The 21,004-nt window shown below is 43.0% G+C and overlaps 1 protein-coding gene across 3 annotated transcripts in view; it reads left to right on the top strand.

The window, feature by feature from the left end:
• slc12a2 (solute carrier family 12 member 2) overlaps window positions 1-21,004 on the top strand; it is a 257,401-nt gene that overhangs the window by 85,790 nt on the left and 150,607 nt on the right. For all 3 annotated transcript variants that reach the window (XM_070881565.1, XM_070881575.1, XM_070881585.1), the window contains exons 4-6: window positions 8,992-9,087; window positions 19,952-20,091; window positions 20,303-20,413. In XM_070881565.1, the coding sequence (XP_070737666.1) occupies window positions 8,992-9,087; window positions 19,952-20,091; window positions 20,303-20,413 (347 nt within the window). The remainder of the gene's footprint in view (window positions 1-8,991; window positions 9,088-19,951; window positions 20,092-20,302; window positions 20,414-21,004) is intronic.

The raw sequence follows: 21,004 nt of genomic DNA on the forward strand, positions 1-21,004 counted from the left end.
GGTATTAAACTAGGCTTATGTAGAAAAAAACGCTGGTGGGCCAAATGACTTGTTTATGTGCTATAACTTGCTATGATATGTTTGTAGTTTGGTGTTTTGAAAATCACTTGGTTTCCTCCACGTGATTAGTTCCCAATGTTGGTGTATGCAGGGAGGGGAGGGAGGGTCAAGGAGAGAACAAGTGCAACATCCTGAATCCGGAACTCCGTAAACCGGGATTGTCCAAAAACCAGACATTTTACGCATAGCTGGTGGTGTCGTCTGGAATTATTGTCCTAAAACCATTTTTTGAAGCAAAACCCAAAATCCGGCATGGATTCAGTCGAGGATTCCGGATTTCAGACAAGAAAATCAAGTCTGAAATCCGGAAACCTCAACCGAATCTGTGCCGGATTTCGGACCTCACCGCTCAAAACCCAGAAATGATTCGGTTGAGGATTTTGGATTTCAGACTGTTGATTTTCTTGTCTGAAATCCAGAAAAAATGGAATGGATCCTGTCCTGAGGATTCCGGATTTCAGACTTTGTACGTTTATTGGGAAAGCTCAAGGAGCAGTTTTTGTGCCTGGGAAGTGGAATATTGTACTGGATGTGAGTAAGAAGAAGAATTGGAAGTAACAATGCTAAAATAAGCTTTTTTTAAGTAAAGCATTTTTTTCCTTTCAAGTAAAACGTAAAATATAGATGTTGGAAAAACTAAGATCGTAGCTTTTGCCTGTTTTTGGCAATGATCCAAGAATAGATGTGGTCTGGACTTCATATCATCATGTTAACTCCTCATTTCAAATTCACAGTTGGTCATTATAAGTGAGTTCTGTGAGCCTTGTTCAAACTCCTTGTGGATATTGGCTCATGGTCCTAAATTTAAACATTTCTAATGGACTTGCTTAAAGTTAAACTATCAGCTTGAGAAAAATACTTTAGTCACATCTGTGACTGTTCAGCTAACTGGAGCTTGCGGTATTGTTTGTACCTTGTTCTTGGATAAAATTAGACCAATCTACTACTTGCACTGCACTTTTACATTCCAAATTGCATTATTAGCAGTTTTAGCATCAACATTATAAAATTAGCCATCAAGCTAATTTTTAATTGCACTTTCTAAACCATCCGAATCAATTTTCAGATACAACCTTTATCTGTGTAAACTGTTGGACAAACCAGTCCTAATGGACATGTTGCCTCTCTTAGTTGTGTAGTCTTGTCGAACTAAATTTATCAAATCATTTGAATTGCTATTATTGGATTAATATTTCAGTACACAACTATAAATTGTAATTGGCACTCTGCTGTGCATACAGTAGAGTAGCAAAGATCAATATTGATTTTCAGCATTTTTATAAATAGACATTCCATACACCTGATCATTTCCTTTTTTGTAGTTTCGTTTTCATTGTGTTTTTTTTAAACATAATTGCATGGGATTTGAAAAGTTGCTAACTGCATGCAAGGGAGTTTGAATCTTGATCTCTAGTGGAGGAGGTTTTATTTTCCTTTTTAATTATCTTCTAAAAGTATTGATGCATGCAAGGATATTGTTCCACAGCTGCTTAGTCTTCCAGTATAGCACCCAAGTGGTTATTCTACAGGAGAGAGCCTCTACAATGATGAGTACTGGGAGGTTATTGGATGGGGGGTTGGGAGCAACAATGGTACCCCATTGATATCAGTTAACTTAGCATGGACCAGGAGCTGAATCTGGGATCTGCCAAGTCTGTACACTATAGGGTGAATTGTCCACGGAGTTGATAAGTGTGAAGAGTGCTTTTATCAAAAATGGAGTTCCAGCTGTGTTACTTGTAACTTTGAGACATGCTGTGCTACTTTTACAGGGTTTACCCTTGTCACCAGATGCAGAGTAAATAGTATTTATTTCTACAATGCACTTGAAGTGCATCTCATATCCACACTGATTGTATACGTCAGTTGAAAATGAAAATATTTGATCTGAGGAGAATGCTGATAGCCAGTTTGCATTCTGATGTTCCATTAAACTTCCTACTCACAATAGAATACTGATTTTGTAGTGCATGAGTGTATGTCTGCACATTTTGATGTTCAGCTGTCTTCAAATTAATGTTGCTTTTTGCAGATTGATGTTTTTCTTTTGTCTAGGTGTTTATAACTATCTGAGAAGCAACTCTCATTTATTAAATGGACAGGACAACCTAAATTTATGTATACGCCAATAAAATGTGATAATGATTTCCTAGTGTCTCTCGCTGTCCTTTCTCTGTTATCCTTACTCTTTTCCCCCCCCCCCCCCCCCCCAATCTTTCCCTTTACCACTATATGTAACATGGTACCAATTTGGGGAAAAGGAAGAAGGTAGGAGTGATGGCCATATTGGACTGCAATTTATTTATTGCAAACTCATGTTTACTTTTTTCACCCTCTAATTTTATCTTGTGTTGTATGTGGGCCTGCTATAAATCAGCTGATGGAAGTATACATGGGCAGTAAATATGTAGTCTCTGTAGCACATTAAGAGGCTGAAATTGTCCCCTGACCAAAAAGTAAGCGCACTCACTGATTCGCTAGGTTTTTCTCTGCCTCAGTCCATTGGACCAATATTCACCTCTTTGTTTTCTATTTCTGGTCTGGGCGGTGTTGCCGGGTGGAGGTGTCGTTGGAGTGGGGCGGCCAATGCTACGAGTCATCAGCGCATCACAGCATGATGCAGACGTGCCTCCCCTTCAGTTAAAGGGGAGGGCCGCTGCGAACTCTGCAATTAGTTTAGTTAGGACCACTGGATCACCAGTGTAAGCGGTTTTGATCCTAGCCCAATGGCTAGCTGGACAGTTTGAATCACCCCTGCCTTACGAGAATTCTATACCTGGGGATTATTATTCAGAGTGTAAATGGAATAAGTCACGGACAGGAATGCTTCGGTGAAAAGTCGCACTTATTTATTTATTAACATACACTGGATAAAATATGCACTACTAAATGAAATCAATGTCTCTGGAGAATAAGATCCAGGTTAAAACAACATAGAGTACAATACTGAGGACCAGTGACATGCAGTAATTTCCTTGTTGCTATAGTGGAGTCTAACTCTCTCCCCCCTGCTTTCCCCCCCCCCCCCCCCCCCCCCCCCCCAACACCAGCGAATTACCCAGTCGCATGAAGCTCCCTCCCCAGAATAGCCTGAAAAAGCTTCACTTCCAAGAAAACTCTGAGCCCTTTACACCCCACACAGCTTGCCTGATTCTCTAGTAACCGGTTTGGGACACTCGCGACCATGCTCACCAGTTGGTCTCGATTGCTCAGCTGGTCCTTCTTGTCACGTAGGTCTTGGTGGAGCGAGAGAGAGGGGGAAATGCTCGAACGCTAGAGAATGGTGAAAAATAGTCTATCTTTAAAGGAGTCCTGCTGCCCTTATCTCTCCTGCCAATCTTTGAAATCCTTTTGCTTCTAAGTACTCCGGTACTTAGTCAGTGATGGGCCATCAGATCCATGTGTATTAGACTGATAATCCTGGGCCTGGGACATCTCTCGGCTTTTGTGTAGGGAAGAACTGGCCCTGCTTGGTCTGGCCAGGCTAGTTGGCCCATTATTCTGCTTCTCTTCTGAGATGGAGGTGAGAAGTGCTTTTGTATATTGGAGTGGTTTTCCAATAGTTTATGCATGCCTCAGATATCTGAGCCCCTTTCCTTTTGCTAGGGCGAACCCATACATTCTGGATGACTGGCAGTTCTTTGTCACAGTCAACTGCTATGCGGTCTCTGGAGTTTTAACAAACCAGCCTTTTCACGTATCTGCACAGGGTGACCCCATCACAGGGAAAGTACCCTCAGAGAAAAAAAACCCCCATAAAGTCCACTAAATATTCTCGACTGAGTCCATTCTTTAAACAGAGACTTTGCGATCTCTTCACTAGGGAGGGTTTTGGCCGGGCCAGTGGCCTAGTCCGGTACCCAAGAGGGGATGCCAGGCTGCCTATTGGTCGGCCGACAATTAAAATAAAATGGAGGCGGCGGCAGTGCGCCCTCTTCTTTTAAGGGCGGACACACCTTTCAGCCACACACAGCTTCCCACAGGGGAAAGCTGTCAGTAGCACCGACTGGCGGTGGGGCAATTTCCCACACATGACGGAAAGGTGGGTCGGCGCATGCCCGATGGGCGGCAGCATAGGCGACACAAACCCATTTCCGCCACTCCCAGCCGGGGGCAATTTAGGATGGGTCAGCCCATCTGTTTGCCCCCAGTCAGTGAGGCATGTCGAGGCGGTAGTGGGCCTTAAGGGGGGAGGCAATTTTGGCCCCTAAAGCTCTCTACATGCACTGCACATATTATGGCAACATTTTTTCCACCTGTTGATTAGACAGTTTTCAAGTTACAAAAAGTGTCTGTGAACTGGTTACATGGTAAAGTTCAGCCATGTCCGTACCAGGGTCAAACAGGGCTGCGTCATCGCCCCAACCCCCTCAATCTTCCTCGCTGCCATGCTCCACCTCACAGTCAACAAGCTCCCTGTGGAGTGGAACTAAACTACAGAACCAGTGGGAAACTTGCCATCTCCAGGCCAGGTCCAAGACCACCCCAACCTCTATCGTTGAGCTGCAGTACGCGGACGACACCTGCGTCTGCACATAGAGGCTGAACTTCAGGACATAGTCGACATATTTCCTGAATGTACGAAAGCATGGGCCTTACGCTAAACATCCATAAGACAAAGGTCCTCCACCAGCCTGTCCTTGCCGCACAGCACTCCCCCCGTCCCCCCACCCAGTCATCAAGATCCATGACGTGGCCCTGGACAACGTGGACCATTTCCCATACCTCGGGAGCCTCTTATCAACCAGAGCAGACGTTGACGACGAGATTCAACACCGCTTCCAGTGCAACCTTCCGAAAAGAGTGTTTGAAGATCAGGCCCTCAAAACTGCCACCAAACTCATGGTCGACTGGGCTGTAATAATACCCGCTCTCCTGTATGGCTCAGAGACATGGACCATGTACAGTAGACACCTCAAGTCGCTGGAGAATATGATGCCTCTGCAAGATCTTACAAATCCCCTGGGAGGACAGATGCACCAACATTAGCATCCTTGACCAGGCCAACATCCCCAGCATTGAAGCACTGACCACACTTGATCAACTCTGCTGGGCAGGCCACATCGTTCGCATGCCAGACACGAGACTCCCAAAGCAAGTGCTCTACTCGGAACTCCTTCACGGCAAACAATCCAAAGGTGGGCAGAGGAAACGTTACAAGGACACCCTCAAAGTCTCCCTGAAAAAGTGCAACATCCCCACCGACACCTGGGAGTCCCTGGCCAAAGACCGCCCTAAGTGGAGGAAGTGCATTCTGGAGGGCGCTGAGCACCTCGAGTCTCATCGCAGAGAGCATGCAGAAATTAAACGCAGGCAATGGAAAAAGCATGCGGCAAACCTGTCCCACCCACCCTTTCCCTCAACGACTATCTGTCTCACCTGTGACAGGGACTGTGGCTCTCGTATTGTACTGTTCAGCCACCTGAGGACTCATTCTAAGAGTGGAAGTAAGTCTTCCTCAATTCCGAGGGACTGCCTATGATGTGATGAAAGTTCAGCAGAGGAGTATGTGAGATGTATAATATTTCACTCTGGTATTAGTGTTTGTTGTAGTACAAATGGGAATGAAGGAAAGTTGGCAGCATGCCTTGTGTTTCATATCTTTTAAGTTTTGAGAATGAGGTGTTAGACCATGGGTAGGTTGTGAGACCCGAGGAGATCTTTGAGACAATTGGGTTTCTCATCATATTTCTGTATTTGTTGACCAAATCACTACTTTATTTCTGTTGCCGTGATCTAATGTTCTCTGCAGTTTATTATGTGTAGCTGACACTATCTTTTAGAAGTTAAATATGGTTTTAGCCTCCAGCATTTAAAACATGAATTAAAAAATGTGAGGTAACTGCCATTTAGGAAACATTTTAGATCAACGTTGAATGGGAGTTTGTGCAGGGTAGTGTTTATAAAACAATGCAATGCTAACGGGTGTGCTTTCCAGTACAGAGTGTTGGTAACATCTTTTGTGTGCCTATCTTTGTTCAGTTATATTGTAATCTACCTCCACATCTGTAGCTTTTTTGTCTCTGGATGCCCATTATGCTTCCTTTGTTTGTTTTTAATCATTTGTTGTATGAATCTGCCAAATGGAGTTCCTTTTACAGACAATAGATCTTTGGAGATACTTTTTTACAAATTGCCTGTTGCCTATACAGACCATTCTCATTGTTCATTTATTTAGTGTGGGAGCTGGAGAAATGTTAGCTAATATGCCAAGTTGGGTGAGCGACGAGAGGAAAAAATATCTTCTAAAAGTGGCTTGTTAAAGCTGACTTTATATTGTGGAAGACCTGCGCTAGTGGCACCAACTCCTGAAACTCCCAAACATTGGGAATCAGTGCCATCAGCATGGACCTTAAACCCAAGCTGTTTTTATAGTATGTTAACATTTTATCTTTTAAGGTCTACCATTCAGATTGACTGACTTAAAAATGCAGTATCTTCAGTGCAGTTGTTTTATATGCCATTGAAAAAAAATCTTTATCAACTTAAATGTAAGGCAGTTCAGATATTTGATCTAAGTCACTTAGTTAAGTTTATTTACTAAATTTGCTTGTGTGAAGAATGTTACTTCATGCATAGGGGTGTGTGGGTGAACAGCATTTGAGAATCCAACATAGTTGATAGTATTGAACTTTAGACTACAGTGCAGGCTAGGAGCAATGTTAGTCATTTTTGGCTTTTAAACAGAAATATTGGGGTCAAGTTTCGGCCTGAGTTGCTCCTATTTTGTTGGAATAACTAGTATCTTAGAAATTGCAATTCTCGGCATTTAGTTTGCTCCAGTTCCAGTGAGTTAAAACAGTTTCATTTTAGAACAGATTTTTTTTTTTTCAAAAGGCGGCGTGTCCGGCCACTTACGCCTGTTTTGCAAGTTTAGGCAGCGAAAACTTACTCCAAACTAACTTAGAATGGAGTAAATGTAGATTTTTGTATGCTCAGAAAAACCTCGTCTACATTTGGAAATCAGGCGTATGCAATGAAAGATGGTGGGGGGGGTGGGGGGGGCTTACAAAACATTAAACACTTCACTTTTACAAATAACGAGCCATCATCAAGAATAAATGATAAATAAATCAATAAATAAACCAATAAATCAATCCAAATAAATTAAAAACATTTTTTTTTTAAATCACAAATTATTTCTACTCGCCTACTGCAGCACCGGGGGGAGGGGAGTAGAGAGGGAGAGAGAAAATGATGGGGGAAGGGGGGGGGGTGGAGAGGGGGAGAGGAGAGATGATGATGGGGGGAGGGGGGTGGAGAGGGGGAAGAGAGGAGATGATGATGGGGGGAGGGGGAGAGAGGAGAAGATGATGGGGGGGTGGAGAGGGGGAGAGAGGAGATGATGATGGGGGGAGAGGGGGAGAGAGGAGATGATGATGGGGGGAGGGGGAGAGGAGAAGATGATGGGGGGGGGGGAGGGGGAGAGAGGAGGAGGAGGAGGAGAAGATGATGGGGGGAGGGGGGTGGAGAGGGGGAGAGAGGAGATGATGATGGGGGGAGGGGGAGAGAGGAGAAGATGATGGGGGGGGGGTGGAGAGGGGGAGAGAGGAGATGATGATGGGGGGAGAGGGGGAGAGGAGAAGATGATGGGGGAGGGAGAGAGGAGAAGATGATGGGGGGGAGGGGGAGAGAGGAGGAGGAGGAGGAGAAGATGATGGGGGGAGGGGGGGTGGAGAGGGGGAGAGAGGAGAAGATGATGGGGGGTTGGAGAGGGGGAGAGGAGATGATGATGGGGGGAGGGGGGGTGGAGAGGGGGAGAGGAGAAGATGATGGGGGGAGGGGGAGAGAGGAGATGATGATGGGGGGAGAGGGGGAGAGAGGAGAAGATGATGGGGGAGAGAGGAGAAGATGATGGGGGGGTGATGGAGAGGGGGAGAGAGGAGATGATGGGGGGAGAGGGGGAGAGAGGAGAAGATGATGGGGGTAGGGGGAGAGAGGAGAAGATGATGGGGGGGGGGGGGGAGAGGGGGAGAGAGGAGAAGATGATGGGGGTGGGGGGGTGGAGAGGGGGAGAGAGGAGAAGATGATGGGGGGAGGGGGGAGTGGAGAGGGGGAGAGGAGAGAAGATGATGGGGGGGAGTGGGGGGGTGGAGAGGGGGAAAGAAGAAGAGGAGGAGGAGAAGATGATGGGGGGGGGGTGATGGAGAGAGAAAGAGAAGACGACGTAGAAGCCGGGCCCCCGCCAAGGACTTTGGGCGGGGCTCGCACTCAGCCGATGCCGGGCTGCCAACATCGGCAACTCTTCGGACAGGGCCCGCCCCCAGCGAGAGGCTGGGCGGTGGGCCCCGCCGACGACAATGATGACGCCGGCTGCCAGGAGTTCTCTGGGCGGGGCCCGCCCCCAGCCAGAGGCCGGGCAGGCGGGCCCCGCTGCCGAGGAGGTAAGATGCGCAGGCCATTTGGCCAGGGATAGGGGCGACGTCCTATTGGCCTGGGATAGGGTCGTCGCCTCGGAGACAGGACGCCGGCAGCTACTGCGCACGCGCCGAGGTGGAAATGGGCCTACAGCTATCGGAGAATCGTGAGGTAAGTATTTGGCGCAATTTTTGTTCTATAAAATAGGCGGGCCTCTCCGATATGCGCCATTCTAGCGGGCGGCCGAAAGTTAACCCCATTGTCTCTATTGCAGGGAATTAGCGATTAACTTTAAAGCTGATTATTTTGTAAAATTTATTGTAAAGTTACACTACAATCCAATATTAGTGTCACTGGTCCATAGTACACCTCTGTTGCAATTTTGTCTAATCCTTTTCCTTACTGTGCCAAATATATTTTAATGTTATACATCAAATTGTTGTTTCTAGCACCTAACTCATTGTGCATTAAAAGATTGAAAACTGCAATGTGCTTTGGGTAGTTTGTTGAAATATCATTTTGAATTTTGTTTCAAACCTCTTGCGTGAGTAACATTTATTCTTCTGTTAACAGGTCTTTCTCTTCTAGTCATTGGCATGGCGACTGTTGTGACCACTATCACAGGACTATCAACATCTGCTATAACTACCAATGGATTTGTTCGTGGAGGTAATGGTTTCAGGTTTCCATGTTTGCAGTGTATTGATGTCAATGTAGTGTATTTGATATTTTGTATCTCCGGGATCTCCAAAGCATCTCATCACATTTCCACTGTTCTGCAAGTGATTATTTGCTTCAGATGTAAAAGGAGCAATTGAAAACTGATTTGAATAATTTTCAGATCACTTTCTCTGAGGTTTTTCTTCAAGGACTCCTTTTATGTCACCGGAAAAGAATTGTAAAATGGCTGGAATTCATGAAGCAATTAAAAAAAAATATATATATATAATCCAACAATGCTTTTATTCATGCGTTCAGTTAGTAATTTATTGCTCTAGAAATAATTTACTGCTCTGCTGAGAAGCAGCTCGCTTTGATGGGGAGTGGACTTCACTGCTTCAAGGTGAAGTTTTATTTATAACTCTCTTGGATTTGTACTCTGCTGACTTAACTTCTTGCAGTGAAACACAATGACCGAATTTAATGTGTTTGTCTAGCTGCTGGTACTTTATACCCTTCGATGTGTACTCAGTATTTAGTGTGTAAGGGAGCTGCTTATCTAGTTCAAAAACTATAGCTGGAGTTTCCATTGAGAACAAAAGTCTTAAACAGTTTTGATCATGTGTTTACATATGAATGACTTCAGGAAATATAACTGAGCATTCAAGAAGTAGTTTTATAATAAATTCTAATTGTGTATTAAATTGTTAGTAAGCAGATAATGCCCACTTTCATATTTGTAATGGTCAAACTTGGTTCAGGTATTGGACAATTTTCAGACATACTCTGACTATTTTGATTACATTTTGGTTGTAATCAGGGCAGCTGTGTGTACAAAGCTTTTCTCCTAAACGATGGCCAATAGCTAGATAACTAATTAGGTTGACTTTGGTATTGATATGCATGCCTGCAATTATGGCGACAGTATTAATAAATCAATTTCCACTTCTCTAAGGTGATGACTAATGCAGGGATATGGTTATCCAGGTGCCATCAGCCAAACCAGTACTGGCGCAAGTGTCCATTTTTAATGTGTGAATGTAGATTGAGTGTCAGGCTATATCTATAGTGGCTATGTGACTAAGCCTGATTCTGTCCTCACTCAATATAGATATGTACCCGCATTCCAGCAGGGGTCACTGATTGATTAGTGAGTAGGTGTGGGAGTAAATGATTTCAATGACTCTTAAATCGCAGTTGGTTTTGTTTGCTCTACCTTTACTTAGAAATTAATACTAACTCAAGTGTTTCCTAGTTTTGTTTTGAAAAAGATCTCCTTAGTTCGCTGCAGAAAGTTGTGATGATGAAGTTCTGCTTGCTAAAATGGGAGCCAATCAGGATTTTCAACTTTTTTCTTTCTCACAAATGACAATAGAACAACGTCACAATAACAGTAAGATTTATGTTCTCCAACTGCCATTTTATGATGGTAAAAAAATCATTAGAGAGTTTTATTCTGTGCAGGATTTGTTTTAATGACATGCTTAATCCCTCCTTGCTCCAAGTTGAAGTACTCATGGTTGCAAAATTGTCTGCCCATATATAGGTAGGTAAATGCAAAGAAAACATTTTATTTTATTTTTTAAAAAAACAACCTATTTTTCACATTGGCAATTGGAGAACTGAAATCAAAGGTAGCTGAACAGACATCACAATGATGATTGAAAACGTAAATAGTATAACTCCATGCTGAACAAGTAATAAAAATAGAAGTAATATGAGATCAGGAATAATATGGAGAAATAGGAGAAGCCCACAGGTTAGTAGCTCTCTTGTCTATCTCTCGCTCTCATCTATAATCTCTCTCTCTCATACTTTCATTTTTCTCTTATTGCTCTCACTATCTTGTCTATTTATCTCGCTCTCACGTTTTCTTATCTCGCTCTCTACTATCTATCATTGTCAGCTGTGGCTCAGTGGGTAGCACACTCATCTGAGTCAGAAAGTTGTGGGTTCAAGTTCCACTCCAGGGACTTGAGTACATAAATCTAGGCTGACACTCCAGTGTTGAGGGAGTGCTGCACTGTCAGAGGTGACTTTTGGATGAGATGTTAACCTGCTCTCTCAGATGGATGTGTAATATCCAATGGCACTATTTTGAAGAGGAAGTTATCCCCAGTGTCCTGGCCAATATTTGTCCCGCAGTCAAAATAACAAAACATTATCTGGTCATCATCACATTGCTGTTTGTGGGAGCTTGCTGTGCACTAATTCGCATTTCCCACATTCCAATTGTGACGACACTCCAAATGTACTTCATTGGCTGTAAAGCGCTTTGAGATGTCCAGTGGTTGTGCAAGGCGCTATATAAATGCAAGTTTCCCTTCTTCTCGTTTCCCTTCTTCTCGTTTCCCTTCTTCTCGTTTCCCTTCTTCTCGTTTCCCTTCTTCTCGTTTCCCTTCTTCTCGTTTCCCTTCTTCTCGTTTCCCTTCTTCTCGTTTCCCTTCTTCTCGTTTCCCTTCTTCTCGTTTCCCTTCTTCTCGTTTCCCTTCTTCTCGTTTCCCTTCTTCTCGTTTCCCTTCTTCTCGTTTCCCTTCTTCTCGTTTCCCTTCTTCTCGTTTCCCTTCTTCTCGTTTCCCTTCTTCTCGTTTCCCTTCTTCTCGTTTCCCTTCTTCTCGTTTCCCTTCTTCTCGTTTCCCTTCTTCTCGTTTCCCTTCTTCTCGTTTCCCTTCTTCTCGTTTCCCTTCTTCTCGTTTCCCTTCTTCTCGTTTCCCTTCTTCTCGTTTCCCTTCTTCTCGTTTCCCTTCCCGCTCTCTTCACCTAAGCATCTTAAGAGGTTTAGAGAGGAAATTTCAGAGCTTGGGGTCTAGTCTGCCAATGGTGGAGTGATGCAAAGAGGCCAGAATTGGGGGAGCGCCAAGATCTCGGAAGGTTGTATGGCTGTATGGATAAAGGGAGCCATTGATTGATTTGAAAACGAGGGTGAAAATTTAAAAATGGAGTAATTGTCGGAGTGAGAACAGGGGTGCAAGTTAGGATAAGGGCAACAGAGTTTTGAATGAGCTCCAGTTTGTGGAGGGTGCAAGGTGGTTATTAGGAAATAGGAAGATCTTTTTTCTCCTACTCCATTTCCGATCGCACCCCCCACCCCAACTAATACAGATTAAATTAGCTGAATCAATACTGAACCGGGATTAAATCTAGGGCAATGCGATCTGTGTGGCCTAATGCTACACTGGATGGTGGCTTACTCATTTGTTTTTCTAGAATCATCATTATACTTTTTAAAAGATATGAAAAATGTTTCAGATGTGCAAATTCTATTTTATAATTTCCATTTGTGGATACATTTACCCAAGAACTGATGGCCATAAAAAGCTGCAAGTGATAATATATCAAATAATAGTTTGTTTACCAACAATCTGGAGTTGAGCATTTTTAGAACAGCAGTATTTTGGGGCAAAACAGTGCAATTGTTCATCTTTCAAAATGGGAAGATTCCCAAACTAATGTAGCATTGTTCCTGCTCTTCAAGCCGTCTCATGACTCCAGCTCTGCAGGGGAGCTGTGGGACATGCAACTTTTTTTTTTGTTACTGAAAATTATTGACTGAGATTAAATCTGTAATGACTGTTATAGAATCATAAAATAGTACAGAACAGAAGGAGGCTAGTTGGCAAATCGGGCCTGTGCCAGCTCTGCTCTAGTGTAATTCAGTTAGTTCCACTCCCCTGCTCGTTCCCCATATCCCTGCAGTTTTTCAACATAATTGGCTTGCAGGGTTATCTGGAGCAAAGTGGAAGAATCCTGTCTCCATAATGGGTTGATCCTTCCATATCCAGTGATGGGCTAGCTGGTGGATTATGCATCAACCAGAATACTGCAGAGCTGCCAATTTCCCATTGCCAAGCATGTCATCCTGAAAGCAACTAAACCTCAGACGGAGTTTATGTCCTCACCAGCCAGTCATATGTAGGCAACTGCGCCATCTATAAAAGTGTGTGAACGTAAAGCATTTGGACCAAATAATGACCTACCTTTGGGTGGATTTATTAATTTAAGTCTGCATAAATGCTAGTGAGCTCCACATTTGGAGCTTTTAATTTACAAAACTTGTACTGGCCTGTCCTTTTCTAGTTTAAATCAAACCGTATCAATGGGAAATAAAAACAGAAAATGCTGGAAATACTCAGCAGGTCACGCAGCATCTGTGGAGAGAGAAGCAGAATGAATGCTTCAGGTCAATGACTTTTCATCTGAACTCTACTCAATGGGACTTGTATTATTTATGACTTATTTCAAAAAACAGTTGATAAGAACCCTAAGAAAATTTCTAAGCTAATTGAGTTTATCTCTGTCTCTTCCTCTGTCTCCTCCCTACTCTCCAACAACCATCCTGGTGACCCAGGACAGTTTATCTATGTCTTTTTTTTATTAAAATTGGTTATTTCATCCCTAAATGGCTGTGTAGACAACAATAATGTTTTTTTATTTATTCGTTCCTGGGATGTGGGTGTTGCTGGCAATGCCAGCATTTATTGCTCATTCCTAATTGCCATTGAGAAGATGGTGTTCAAACATATAAGATACTGAGGGGGCTCGACAAGGCAGATGCAAAGAGGATGTTTCCCTCATGGAATCTAGAACTAGGGGGCATAGTTTCAGAGTAAGGGGTTGCCCATTTAGAACTGAGATGAGGAATTTCTTCTCTCAGAAGGTCGTAAATCTGTGGAATTCTCTGCCCCAGAGAGCTGTGGAGGCTGGGTCATTGAATATATTTAAGGTGGAGATAGACAGATTTTTGAATGATAAGGGTTATGGGAAGTAGGCAGGGAAATGGAGCTGAGCCCAAGATCAGATCAGCCATGATCTTATTAAATGGCTGAGCAGGCTTGAGGGGCCAAATGGCCTACTCCTGCTCCTATTATGTTCTTGAACCCATGCAGTCCTTGTGGTGCAGGTACTCCCACAGTGCTGTTAGGGAGAGAGTTCCAGAATTTTGAACCAGTGATGATGAAGGAATGGCGATTATAGTTCCATTTCAGGATGGTGTGTAAATTGGAGGGGAACTTGCAGGTGATGGTGTTCCCATGTGCCTGCTGCCCATGTCCTTCTAGGTGGTAGAGGTTGCGGGTTTGAGAGGTTCTGCTGAAGAAACCAGTACATCTTGTAGATGGTACACACTGCAGACGTGTTGCGCCGGTGGTGGAGGGAGTTAATGTTTAAGGTGGTGGATGGGGTGCCAATCAAGCGGGTTGATTTGTCCTGGATAGTGTTGAACTTCGAGTATTGTTGGAGCTGCACTGATCCAGGCAAGTGGCGAGTATTCCATCACACTCTTGCCTTGTAGATGCTGGGAAAGCTTTGGTAAGTCTGAAGGTGAGATACTCGCTGCTAAATACCCAGTCTGTGACCTGCTCTTGCAGCCATAGTATTTATGTGGCTAGTCCAGTGACATTTCTGGTCAATGGTTAACCCCAGGATGTTGATAGTGGGAGATTCGACGATGGTAATGCTGTTGAATGTCAAGGGGCGTTGGTTCGACTCTCACTTGTTGGAGATAGGCATTGCCTGGCATTTGTGTGCTGAGAATGTTACTTGTCACTTATCAGCCCAAGCTTTAATGTTGTCCAGGTCTTGCTGCTTGCGGGCATGAACTGTTTCATTATCGGAGGAGTTGTGAATGGAACTCAACACTGCAATCATCAGTGAACATCCCCACTTCTGACCTTATGATGGAGGGAAGGTCAATGATGAAGCAGCTAAAGATGGTTGGGTCCAGGACACTGCCCTGAGGAACTCCTGCAGCGATGTCCTGGGATAATGGTATAAAATGATGGGCATTATTTCCCAAACTTGTTTTCAGTGAAAGTACTGCTGCCATCTAGGTAATTTCCTATAGGAAGACGGTAAGGCTTAGGATCCCTCATGATTAACAACATTGAGTTAGGAAATGCCTGACCTTTTGATAATGGTGACAGCAGTTGTTTACTCTTCAGACTGTAGCTAAATTTCCGAATAAACTCTAACTGGTCTGAGTTTCTTCTTGTTTTCTAGTGACTTTCAGTTGTTTTTAACAATGCATCTACCAGTATTAGAATTTTTGGACCACTGTGAGCAGGGAACCACTGTTGCACTTCGTACTGGCATCTTTTGAGTGTGGTTGGCGAGCTCCAAATGTGGAAATAACCTTGCAAGCCACATTGTTTAAAAATTGAGTGATGTTATGGAAGGTTGCTTTTGTTTAAGTTTTTAAAAAGGAAAGTTTGTATGGCTACTGATGTGAAGCCAACACCAAGCGATAACACCAAGCGATAACACTTCTTGTCTTTCATGATGCCAGCTTGCACTGGCAGCTTTATCCTGTATTTTTGGCATTAATGCACTGAAATGTTCAGCATGGCACAGGTGCTGAAGCTTATTTGAAGATAAGCGATCATCTTGACTGGCTTTTAAAATCTGATCTAAAATCCATAAATTAAATGCATGTACTGTATCATTTAAAGCTACTGGACTGATTTCCCAATTGTACTTTCAAATCAGTTTGCTACAATTTCTCTCTGACACCTGATAGCTATCTGGTTCCCCACCTATTTTCCTCTCCTCTTCTCCCCCCTCCCCCAGCTAGAAATACTCTTATGTGCACGTCGAGTCATAGCAGGATCTGGGTCAGTTTATTTCAAAACAATGTCTAGGCTCTTGTGTGAATATGCCCACTTAGGCAAGCCCTTTGCCTGTAAGCTCAGACTGGGAATTGAGCAATGTGAGGCACTGAAGTTATGACATAGAAACATAGAAAATAGGTGCAGGAGTAGGCCATTCGGCCCTTCGAGCCTGTACCGCCATTCAATAAGACATGGCTGATCATTCAACCTCAGTACCCCTTTCCTGCTTTCTCTCCATACTCCTTGAACCCTTTGGCCGCAAGGGCCATATCTAACTCCCTTTTGAATATATCTTAATGAACTGGCCTCGACAACTTTCTGCGGTAGAGAATTCCACAGGTTAACCACTCTCTGAGTGAAGAAGTTTCTCCTCATCTCGGTCCTAAATGGCTTACCCCTTATCCTTAGACTGTGACCCCTGGTTCTGAAACTCGCCAGCAACGGGAACATTCTTCCTGCCTCTAACCTGTCCAATCACGTCAGAATTTTATATGTTTCTGAGATCCCCTCATTCTTTTAAACTCCAGTAGATACAAGCCCAGTCGATCCAGTCTCTCCTCATATGTCAGTCCTGCCATCCCGGGAATCAATCTGGTGAACCTTCGCTGTACTCCCTCAATAGCAAGAACGTCCATCCTCAGATTAGGAGACCAAAACTGAACACACTATTCCAGGTGTGGCCTCACCAAGGCTCTGTACAACTGCAGTAAGACCTCCCTACTCCATGGTGTTCAGTGTTTCATTTTTTGTTTTCGAACTTGCAATAGCTACTCCTGGGCCTGAGGACATATTTGTTTATGAAATAAAGTATATAAGTCTGCTTATTAAAATAATTTGCAAGGCTTCCACTTGCGCAGATTGCTCGTGACTTCTGCGTTGTGCATTTTTAAAAAATTTGTTCTGGGATCTCTGCATCGCTGGCAAGGCAGCATTTATTGCCCATCCCTAATTGCCCTTGAGAAGGTGGTGGTGAGCTGTCTTCTTGAACCGCTGCAGTCCTTGTGGTGAAGGTACTCCTGCAGTGCTGTTGGGGAGGGAGTTCCAGGATTTTGCCCCAGCGATGGTGGGGAACTTGCTGGTGATGGTGCTCCCATGCGCCTGATGCCCTTGTCTTTCTAGGTGGTCGAGGTTGTGGGTTTGAGGGGTGCTGCTGAAGAAGCCATGGCGAGTTGCTGCAGTGCATCTTGTCAATGGTACACAAGGCAGCCATGGTGTGCCGCTGGTGGAGCAAGTGAATGTTGAAGGTAGTGGATGGGGTGCGAATCAAGCGGGCTGATTTGTCCTGGTGTAATATGATCCTGTTGCCCATTAGTTTAAGATTTTTTTTGCTTGTCTGAATCTCTGTTTGGATTGATGACCTCTACCTTCTCTGATATGAAAGCTTATCTGATGCTGTTTAATGTTTGACAAAATTATGAACTTAAGTCACAAAATATTTGTGTAATTTAAACCAAAAAGCTTTGTGATCTTACGAAAATTCATGCATCTTTATTAAATCTGTGGTTAGCCTGTCGACGTGCTTCAAATTAGATTTCATTTAGTCTAGCTGACTGAAGGATCTAGTTGTTGTGCTAAAAAAAACTAAGATGAAGAAAGCATTGTCTTTGAGGCTTTTCCTGCATCTATGAAATTCTGCAACACTGAGAGAAAGTGAATGCTCTTGATGTAATTGATATCCACTTAATTTTGATGTTGCTGGAGAAATGGTTACATACCAAAGAAAAGCCCAGTGCTGTGCATCACAAATTAATAAATAGAGATTTTTTAAGTTTTAAACAGTTGCTGTCACATATAACAACTAAATGATTTCACAAAACTCTTAAGTTGCAATCAGTAGTTAAATATGCTTGAGTACTTTTGAAAATATTAAGTATGAGTGATTTTTAATTAACATGAAATAAGCCAGGAAGGTGTGAATAGATTCAGGAATGTTTTTCTATTTATTCTAGGTTTCCCTACTAATTAGCTGATTTATTTTTAATCATTGTCTTTGTGCAACAGCCAATTTGGTAACTTTCATCTCCCGAAGGATCAAATTTAGAAGATGGTGAAGAATTGTTTACTCTGATGTGGAAAAGTTGGCAATTGACATTAAAATTTAAATTTCACAGAAGATTGTGTCTCTTCAGTTTAATTTGGAAAAGCACTTGACAACTCTGTTTTTGTCAACTTAAAAAAAAATCTAAATAATTGAATGCATTACTGTCCCCCAGAAAATTGACATATAACTCCTGAAACATTTGAGACTCCGGAAAGACATGTGCATGTTTGTAAAACAAACACAATTATGAGTCATGTGATAGACACTTGCAAATGACTTATTTACAAAGGATAGCAATCTCATAAATTTTATTTTAATTGGATATTGTGCTAGTTCTCAGTTTTTCTGAGGATTGCTGTGCCTGAACCTGAATCCAGTTTTGCAGGTTACCTGCAACTTTGAGATTTAAGAGTTTCAGGTTCACACAGTCCTGGCATTGTTTTGTAGCCTCTAATATTCTCTCAGCTGCACATGTTTTGAACTTTCCTGTTCATCATGTTACCTTACTGCAACTATTATGGTTTAGTTCTGCTATTTAGGTTTTAAGTTAGGTGACCGGAAGAGACAGTTTTACTGCAAATAAGTCCTCGCCTTTCACCAGGATGCATAAGCACCGACTTGTGAGCAACAATAGAGGAGCAAGCCTGAGCCACATACATTGTCAAACCTCATACAGCCAATAGACCAGTTTAATTATATATCCCACCAGCTGTGCAACTAGCTGCTACTCATGCTATCTGCATTGGTCATGGTACCAAACTGGGTATGACCATTGCAAATTCACATAAGTATATTGAGAAATGAAGAATAATATGATCCACTATTCTCCAGTGCTGGGGTTCAGGGCTTGGCTCTATGTCCTTCTCGGTCATGGGCTATGCTGAAGCTTGATTCTCTCAATTTCGGGACTAGAGTATTTTAGGGCTATAGGTTCACCTGTCTTGCTCTGTGTTGTATTGTATTTTGATGGCTTTCTGTTGGCATGGAATTTTTTGTTGCTTTGCAATGAAGGTCATCCAGGAAAATATGCCAGGGGAGCTGAATGGGATCATTTATATCCAGTCCTTATCACACTACATATGGTGGTACACAGTTAGGAATCAACCCAGGCCAGGGCAAAAGAACAGAATATGAATAGCAAGCCTGTTCCTCCCATTGACCCTGTGAGTCATGCTGGCCAAGTGACTGGCAACAAACCACTCCAAATGATTGTTTCAGTTGATTAAACTTTTAGAACTGAGCACTCGGGTAATGGGTGCAGTTGTTCCCTGAAAGTGTGCGCAGGGCGTACAAACATCCTGTACCTGTACCATATTTAGGAAACCCACTTAGAAATGAGTTACAGGGTTTTCATGTAATCTAGGGTTTTCGGTAACACTCTAAATTGGAAGAACTTACACATCATCTAAAGCACGAGGTTTATGTTTTGTACCACAGAACAATAAGTTGCATATATCGTCTCATTGTTGTGAAATTCCCATCACGGATTAATCATCTTCACAAAAAGACTATGACTAACTTTAGTACTGAGTAATACACCAACATTTAGTGCATCATTTTTTTATTTGTATGCGTGTGTGTACGTGGCCCCAGATGTGGAAATTTAGTCTGGCTATCGTAAAATCCAAGGTCATTTGGTATCTTTTCAGGGCTTTGCGCTCTTGGAGTAGGTTCTTAAGCTGGTACTTTGCTAAGTTGCTTACACCAGTGGTAATTTATAACGCATACGCTAACTGCTTTAGTAGTATGGCACTTCCCTTTTAGATTCATAAGAACATAAGAAATAGGAGTAGGAGAAGGCCAATTTGGCCCCTCGAGCATGCTCCGCTATTCAATAAGATCATGACTGATCTGATCATAGACTCAGCTCCACTTCCCCACCCGCTCCCCATAACCCTTTACTCTCTTATTGTTCAAAAATCTGTCTACCTCCGCCGTAAATATATTTAATGACCCAGCTTCCACAGTTCTCTGGGCAGAGAATTCCATAGATTTACAATCCTTAGAGAAGAAATTTCTCCTCATCTCAGTTTTAAATGGGCGGCCCCTTATTCTAAGTCTATAGCCCCCAGTTTTAGTTTCCCCTGAGTTCAAATGATTTAACTTAGAATTTTGGCTCAATTTGGATGTGTTATTCTAAACCTTCCCGTCAGGTTAAGATGTTCGAGTAGAAAAGGAGTTGTATGTATACAAATTGATGTCCATAAAATTGCATTTCTATTTGTAGGTGGAGCATATTACTTAATATCCAGAAGTTTGGGACCTGAATTTGGTGGTGCAATTGGTCTTATTTTTGCCTTTGCCAATGCAGTAGCTGTAGCCATGTATGTGGTTGGCTTCGCGGAAACGGTTCGAGATTTGCTTGTGGTAAGTTGTATTTGGTTAAATATTATCAATAAAGCTTTTTCTTTCAAACTTTCAGAAAAAAAATACAAATCAAACATCCAGATCGACATGATGCTGACAATTTGACTAGTTAATTTTTTAAATTCTTTTATTGCAGTATTAAGAAGTTAATGCATTTAGTAATTTAACTTGTTTTATTTCACAAAGTTGACACTATTTTTCATTTCTTGAGGAACATAATGCACTCATGATTGATGAAATGAGTGACATCCGGATTATAGGAACCGTTACTATCGTGTTCCTGTTTGGCATATCTGTTGCAGGGATGGAATGGGAAGCTAAGGTAGGACTCTACTATGCTTTCAGAAAATAAATACAGGCAGTTGAGAATGTAATTCTCTCTCAAGGCTTTGTTGACCTACACCATCGACACCATAAAGTTTACACATTTTGTTTTAAATTTTGTGTTTTGATGGGGTCAGTCAGTCATAGGCAATCCCTCGAAATCAAGGACGACTTGCTTCCACTCTAAAAGTGAGTTAAGTGACTGAACAGTCCAATACGGGAAGTTACAGTCTCTGTCACAGGTGAGACAGGCAGTCGTTGAAGGAAAGGGTGGGTGGGACTGGTTTGCAGAATGCTCCTTCTGCCTGCGCTTGGTTTCTGCATGCTCTCGGCAATGAGACTCGAGGTGCTCAGTGCCCTCCCGAATGCACTTCCTCCACTTGGGGCGGTCTTTGGCCAAGTACTCCCAGGTGTCGGTGGGGATGTTGCATTTTATCAAGGAGATTTTGAGGGTGTCCTTGAAACATTTCCTCTCCCCACCTTGGGCTCGCTTGCTGTGTAGGAGTTCTGAGTAGAGCACTTGCTTTGGGAGTCTTGTGTCAGGCATGTGAAGAATGTGACCCACCCAGCGGAGCTGGTCGAGTGTGGT

This window comes from Pristiophorus japonicus, chromosome 1 (genome assembly GCF_044704955.1).
Source record: "Pristiophorus japonicus isolate sPriJap1 chromosome 1, sPriJap1.hap1, whole genome shotgun sequence".
Classification (NCBI taxonomy): Eukaryota; Metazoa; Chordata; class Chondrichthyes; family Pristiophoridae; genus Pristiophorus; species Pristiophorus japonicus.